This window comes from Limulus polyphemus, unplaced genomic scaffold (genome assembly GCF_000517525.1).
Source record: "Limulus polyphemus unplaced genomic scaffold, Limulus_polyphemus-2.1.2 Scaffold3568, whole genome shotgun sequence".
NCBI classification, from domain to species: Eukaryota; Metazoa; Arthropoda; class Merostomata; order Xiphosura; family Limulidae; genus Limulus; species Limulus polyphemus.
The window spans coordinates 15,800-23,969 of NW_013669178.1; the positions used below are offsets into that span (position 1 = coordinate 15,800).

Genomic DNA, 8,170 nt, shown 5'->3' on the forward strand with positions numbered 1-8,170 from the left:
CAAAATGTGCCTGTATATTACAAAATTATGGTCCACTATAACAAAGCCAAGACAAATCACGTTGTAAAGGCCAGTTTTATATTATTTAATACAGTAACATAATGCACATGTGCCTTGTCATTGCAAATTCTGAAAGGTCAATAAAATAAAAATAATAAATATAAGTAGATGTTTTATGTTATGAAATTTAGACTCAACATTTTTGGTATTTTGTTATAATTTTTAGTCATTTTAGAATGAAAAGAGCGTAATTTATATCTAATTTCTTTATGATGGTTACGAGTTTGGTCAAATCGACCAAATCCACATAGAGATAACATATGAAAATATATAACGTTATGGAATTAATCTATTCAGACTAAACATTTGTGGTGTCGTGTTATAATTTGAAGTTATTCTAGAATGAAAAAAGCATAATTTATATCTATTTTCTAATTTCTTTATGGTGGATATTAGGTTGGTCAAATCAACCAAACCCATACAGAGCTAAAATATAAAGTATCTTTCTAAAAAAAAAAAACGTTTGATAGTTATTTGGAGGTAATAGAATAGAGATTTCACATGTGAAATTTGACAGTTTTCTGATGCATAAAAGTATTTTAAATATTAAAAGTAAAATTAAATTGCATGTTGGATAGTCAACATTCAGAAAGAAAAAATGCATGAGCAAGTCATTAATTAAAAAACCATAAAACTTAATTTAAAAATCTGATATTTTGTGTACCAAAGCCTTGTAATGTTTACTGATAATCTGAAAATGTTTTGAAGATATCTGTACATTTTAAAAAGTTACAGTATAACTGCTTTATGATTACACTGGGGGGGGGATATGGGATGGGTGATATCCACCCACTTGTAGCAAGAGGGTTAATAACGAGGAGGATTTTGATAGCCTTTTTGCATCTCCTATGTATGCTGTGCACACCCATGTCTCCCTTGAGGAATCAGCTAGGCCTCCCTCAGCCTTTTTGGACATGATTTTTTGGATTTATTATGTTTATTTGTATCTCCAGTTTTGTATGATCCTGTACCTTCTTTGTTACATGCCACCTCATTGTTCGATTACCTTTTCTTTACTCCTTCTCTTGACATCAGGGTACATACTGAGCATTTTGTTTTTCAATTGAGCGCTGGTGCTAGCATGCTTCTGATCATTATGCATTGGCTTACCATCAGGCTGGTGATCCCTTTCTGAACTCTCAGCACCTGGAGTCACTTTTGCCTGTGTGGGGGGCAGGTCATGAGAATCCTATATGCTTATCCCAAGCCCAGTTTTCCCTCCTTTATCTTATCCTTACATCTCTCCTTTGGTGTCTTACACCTCATTTCTGAGGCTCTTCACTGATCCTCTGAGGAGTTTTTGGAGAATACTCATTCCCTCATTAATTCCACATTGGTGCAGTTATCATCCTCATCCCTATCCTTTCACAGGTGGTTTCTTTGCTGTTGGGATCTCCTTGGTAGGGATGCTGTCTTGTCTCAGGTTTGTCTACCTTCCACTTATCTTCATGACCTGAGGATGGCTCCCTTTCTCCCTAGGGCTGTTTTTGGAGATATTCCTGAATCTTTGGAGTCACTTGTGGAATCTATGAAAAAATACCTAATTCTTTCCTCTTTGGTTGCTGGTTTGTCTCAACCTGCTCCTTTACCATCCTCTATATCTGTTTCCCATCCTTTACTCTCCCATCCATTGCCTATTCCTTACTTCAGGGGTTCATCATTTGCCTTGTTATCATACTTATCGCTGCCAACAGTTCCATTGACTATCTGGTGGCTTCTGGCCCGGTAGGAGCACATTTGTCCGATTTTATTCAACTGTGATGGGAGTTCAACATCTTTGGTTTTGGTCACAGGAATTTTCCTTATGCACTCCAACTTTGTTTGATTGGTCCCTGAGGTTGATGTTGTGCAGATCTGGCTCAATTTGCCCATGCTCTGTAGTTGTTCAGGGTGTTTAACAGTCATCCATGCACTCCAGCTTCTGTGAGGTCCTATCCAGAGGATTATGTTGAACAGGGTGAATGTAGTCCTTCTGACACTCCATGTCAGTGAGGTTCACTCCCTAAGGTTGATGTTGCACATGGTGAAACTGGTCCAATTGGTTTTGGACTGGAGTTACCTGCGAAATTTGGTCTGTTGTACCCTTGCCATTCTACACCAAGAGGCTCATCCATTTTTGCATTTCCCACCACCCAACACTGAAAATATATTTCTGATATGTACTTATTCTGCTCACACTTACAACCCTTCCACCCCATTACCAGTGCTTCATTTCTGCCTAATCTCGAAGTGATGGTTAGGTGGAATTAAATAGAGGTAGTAACGTGTGTCATGAGGGTGTGTTGCATTCCTATTGGCGAAGAGTTATCACATGATAATTTACATGCAAAGATGCATGGGGTAGTTGGGAGTTTCAAGGCTAGTGGTATGGAAAAAAAGAGTTTGGATATAGAGGGCAGCACTGAACAAGAAAATCTATTATATGTGAAGAGGTAAGTACCTATTGGAAATATATTTCAGTGTAGGAAAATAACTTTGGTTATGTCTAGCTAAAAATTCCTCAAATAGTCTGTTATGCGACTGAGCATGAGTGGACAAAGGACAAGTGTGCAAAGCATGATGATATGAAACCAGGCTCTTATTATTATGCATTGTGGTATTTAAAACCAAGTCTTCCCTGATAGAGGGATATTTCACTAAGATTCAGATTTTGCTGAGCTTTTATTTACCTTGTAGCATCTTTTGTATCATTGTTTGGCTTTGTTTTTCATTTTAACTTTGGGTTGATTTTTAATTTGTAACTTTGTTTCAGCTTAACTTATGGGGGTCTTGCATTAGAGTGGTGAGATAGAGAGAGAGATCACAAAGGTTTCTTCCCCTCTCTGACTAATCGAATGCACCCACAATAAATACTTGCCCTTGTTTTTGTCTTGAATTTTTGTATTAATAGATACTGTTTTCTATTGTATTAATAAATACTGCTTTTTATGTCTTTCTTCACTTTGAACTCATTCAAAGTTTGGAGAGAAACATACACATACTCTGTATTGTGGTGTCCTTCAGATCCCCATATTCATAGGCCTTAACTGACTGCCCTGAGAAATTTGTGCACAGGGGAAATACCACAGAATCGAGTATGAAGTTGTATGGAGTATGGTTGTTGGAATAGTTAACGGTTAATGTGATAAAAAGAGGCTTCATATAGTATCTTGTGCTGGAAAGAATTCAATAAAAATGAACAGGCCAATTGGCATATTCTTGATACCAGCATTGGCAACATTGATTGTTTGATCTTCTTAGGTGACAAACATAGGCCATTTAGCCTATTCAAGTCACTAAGTAAACCATTTGGTCTATTTCAGTTTCTCACTCATTAGTTTTTCAAGAAAACCTTTATACTTTCAAGTTAACAGGCTTTGGTAGAATACAAATGTAAGGAAATTAATTTACATGTGTTAATACTTATATACACACACACACACACACACACACACACACACACACACACACACATATATATACGTATTTACAAATTAACATAAGAAGCAGTCAATTTTAGTAGTAACTTTTAACCTTTCAATTACAACATGGGAATATTATGCACCCACATTTCTGCATTAGGTCACATTTTTTATACTAACATATGTACATTTTTGTACAGTACCCTATAATAATTAGTGAGAAATTATTCATTAGATTATTTTGTCCACACATTAGAAACATATTCTTAAAACGTAATTCTTTGAACACACAAAGCATGTTGACCTCACATGTTTGCTATGGTAATTGGAAGGTTGATATATTTTAGGGAATAAAGGCATTACTTTGGTTTCATTCAGTTTCACAGCATTTCCAGCATCATGTTTCTAATATTTTGTTGTATTTTGTATATGTACTGTGAACAGCTGTAAGTTTGCTAAGGTAGAGGTATAAGATGTATAGAGTACAGTGTTTAACAATTTTTAAACATAATTTTGTTATCATATTTTGTAACTTGTACAGTTATGAAAATTTTCAATGATATATAATAATGTAAGTTGTCTTTTTAAGGGATGAATGCCAGTTAAGTAGAAGAAGTCATGCAGTTTTCTGTTAAAGAAACCATGTCCTCTAATATCCGCACAACCCTTCAAACTGTTCGTGAATCTGTAACTTCAGAACAGGTAAGCTAGTTTCAAACAGCTTTCAAGTCGATGTTCTGTCTGAATTTGAACTTCTGTTTTACCAAATGTTAACATTGTGCCAGCAGGGTTCGTCAAAATGGTTTGGTATATTAAAGAACAAATATATTTTGTATTATATATATGATTTTGAGTTATGTGTAAGCACACCAGAACAAATGAGACATTTATAATTATATGATACTAATTTTGAGAGAGATTTGTTGTTAATGGTTTCTTAAGTATATGGTCAAACAAGAGAGAGCATGTATTTACATAATATTAAAAGAACTTGCAAAATTTTAAACTATTTTTTTTCCCCATCAAACCTCCCAACTGGATGTAGACATCTCTGTTAAAATTATAGTAAATCTTTGGATTAATATGTTTTTTATATCTTCTGTGTTTTTTTCGTTATTAGATGTGCTGATAAGCTCGTTGTAAGTTATAAAAACAAATGGCATAAACTTCATGCTTTTCACATAGTAAGACTATAAAAACATACCATACTTTTCCTGGGATTTTAACAAATATTGATTTTAATTTGTATATCTACACTGCACTAAACTAATTATGAGATAAGCAGTATTTGTATTATTATAGCTTTTTTTTAGGACAAAACAATTGTTTTTATGTAATTTTAGTCATTTACTTCAGTTCATTGTCAATACAAATAAAGCATCTATTGGATAAGTCACATGATCTGAAATGCAAATGTTTGCTAATCAAGCTTCTGCACCACCACCCCTAAATATATATATATATTTATTTATTTTGTGGTCTCACACAGTATTTTCTCAGTTAAACTCTGTGGTGAATTGCAGATTTTAACTTTATGCCAAATGGCAGGCTGTTGTTTTGTCACCCCTGTTACCTCCACCACTGAAGATGAATGGAGGTTATGTTTTTACCCCTCTGTGGGTATGTTTGTCAGCAAGATTTCTCAAAAATGGCTGAATGTATTTGGACAAAAGTTAGTATACATTTTGACTATGGCCAAACTTAGAAATGATTAGTTTTTGGAGGGTCAAGGTCACAGTAAGGTTATGAAAATATAAAACAAATTCCTATCTGTTAACATAGGGACCAATTTTTCACACTATTTTTGCTCTTATAACTCAGTCAAAAATGATTGGATTTTGATGAAACTTGGTGGACATATGTAGAATATTATCCCTCATTGTCCTGCCAATAATGGTTTGTTGATAAATATGGACATATTTTCATATTTTTTGAGAGCCAAATATGATCAACTCTGTATGGCGAAGATATGCACTCTGCTGAGTGTCCCGTGGTTTGTTATTGATTTCACATTGAAAATGCTTAACCTGACTGCAGAAATTTGTTACACATTTTCTACATAATAATTAGTTTGTGCTTGAAAAAAATGTATCATTTGGTTTACTTTTTCTATAGCAACTTAGATAGTAAATGTTTTGAAACTGGCTTCAAATTCTGTTTTTTAAAGAATATTTAAAAAATATTTCCTTTCACCTCAGAGTTTTTGTTTTTGTATGTAGCTGAAATCATTTAATTGTATTCAGTGGAATTTTCTGTTTTTCAATAAAACAATAATACAACACAAGCAGACAACCACTACCTAGCAGTTCTAGCTTGGTGCAGTTATAGGGTATCTTCTTTGAGACTGAATCAGATGTATGCTACTGAAATTGTATGCCATGTGAATGAATATACAGATTGTGAGTAACAGACTTAGTAAGGTAAGCCTTTATAATAAAAACTCAATTAGGTGAGTTTTGCTCACAGAAGTGCACAAAATAGCTGACCTACAATGGTGCTAGGAATATGTTCATTGGACCAACAACATGTCAAACAGTTTTTTGTTTTTTTTTATAGATTTGTATGATCTCATTCTGCAACCAAGTGATAAAAGTCCGGAGCCAGATCCTTTTATTTTTAGGCTGTAATATATCATATATAGTGGTGGTGGTGGTGGTAACACAGTGAGAGCAGAAATAACTGTTTGTACCAGCATCCTACAAAATGGTACCACATCCAATATTCCTTTGTATTGCTATATGTTAGTGTAATTGGTTCTAAATTCAGCCTAATGCATGATAACATCCCCATCATAATTTACTGGTTGACACATATCGAGTGATGGGATTAACCGAATGGTGTGTCTTACACATGCGCTGGACTTCATTCATATAATATATGGATACTCTTGGAAGATGAATTACATCCTATCAAATCTCTCCAAACACTAGAAATACCCTGAAAAGAGGTACATTGCCTCTTCTCACATAAATAACCATTCTTGTTCAGTGCTGCCCTCTATATGCAAATACATTTTTTCATGCATGCTACAAGCCTTCTGCCTCCCCTCCTTTGGAAATTACTCGTTTCAATGCGTCTTTTATGCAAATTATCATGCAACAACCCTCCACCAATGAGAGTGCCACACACACACACTCATTACACATGTGACTCCCTCTATTCAATTTTACCAGACTATCACTTCTCATTTGGCAATGCTCATGTTTAGATGTTTAAAATTCTGCATTAGTGTACTTCATCTTTATAATTTAAAGAGTTATACTTCTGAAGTGGTCTTCTTTATTAATCGTTTTTGATTATACAACTGACACCTTTATTCTCAATTCACTTTCCACTCTTTATTATAATTATTATTTTTTCTCTCTCACACATTTGTATTCATCTATCAAATAATTCACCAGGAATTCCGAGGTTAATGTTACCACTTTGGGTATCACACCTTCTACAAACATTTTTTCATTGGCAGAGGTGGGGGTGACTTATCGTTAGATTTATCTGCAATTATTTAATGAGAGATTGATCTTCATATGGGTCAACCACCTTCTCCTGAACTTGCCCCACTTCCTCAAAAACAAGTTGAACCCTTATTGGTGTGATTTTCCAGTGTGTTTAATCCATGCCCAGTTTTCATGCCTTTGTCTTACCTTTAATTCACTTCTACAGTATTTATCTACCATAGATCTCCATTCCGAGGCTATGCACTGAAATCCTGAGGGGTTTTTTGAGGGACAGCCTCTCCCTTATTACCTGAATGTTGGCTCGTTTGTCGTCATCGTCTCTCACCTTACACAGGTGGTTTCTCTGTTGTTGGGACCTTCTGGGTTATGATGCAGCTTTGTCCCAGGTTTGTTTGCTGCCAACTTATCTCGGGGAATTATATATAGCCCATTTTCTTCGGTGGTATGTAATCGCCATGTTCCTGACACTTTGGAATCACATGTGGAATCCCTGCATCAACTCTATACTTTTTCTTCTTTGGTAGCTCGTTTGTTGCAGTCAGAACCATGACAAGTCCCTATTCCTGTTTCCCATCCTAGTCCTTCCCAGACCTACCTGTTCCTTCTTTCAGGGGTTCCTTTTCTCGTTGTTTTCTTCAGCGTAGATCAGCTATCTGGTGGGAGCTCGATTGTGCGAATTTATTCCCCTTTGGTGATCTTTCATCACAGATCATTGAGTTATTCGGGTTCTATCAGATGAAATTGTCGTACAATTCCATTCCCCACCTTCTTTGTCACAGGTACCCATTTCCTTCCCTCTACCTTGGGATCCCATTACCAGCCAGCATCTGTCTAACCTTAGGTATAATAATAATAATAGATTAACATAATTATTTAGATAAGAATCTGTAGAAAAAGCGTTCCCCAGCTGGCTAATAATTCAGCACAGATTTGCACTCACACGTAGGCCTAGGACGCTTGGCCTATAGTAGATGATATAACTAAGTTAGATCTAATAATAATAATTTAGATAAGATCATAAGAATCTGTATAAAAAAAAACACCTGCTGGCAAATGATTCATCAGAGATCTAGTAGACCTAGTCCGCCTAGCCTGCTAGTAAAGTTGCGTTGTAAACACGCGTACTTGTAAGTTGTAACGTTATTATTAGGCCTATACATACGATTGTTAACAACTGGTTCGTGGAGGTCATTAAATTCTAAGAACAGGTTCGCACGAACCGGTGCGAACCGGCTGAATCCCACCACTGAG

General features: G+C 35.5%; 1 protein-coding gene across 2 annotated transcripts in view; it reads left to right on the top strand.

Moving 5' to 3' along the window:
• LOC106469606 (serine/threonine-protein kinase MARK1-like) overlaps positions 1-8,170 on the top strand; it is an 83,838-nt gene that overhangs the window by 15,093 nt on the left and 60,575 nt on the right. For both annotated transcript variants that reach the window (XM_022398183.1, XM_013930109.2), the window contains exon 2: positions 4,051-4,163. In XM_022398183.1, the coding sequence (XP_022253891.1) occupies positions 4,080-4,163 (84 nt within the window). In that variant the 5' untranslated portion in view covers positions 4,051-4,079. The remainder of the gene's footprint in view (positions 1-4,050; positions 4,164-8,170) is intronic.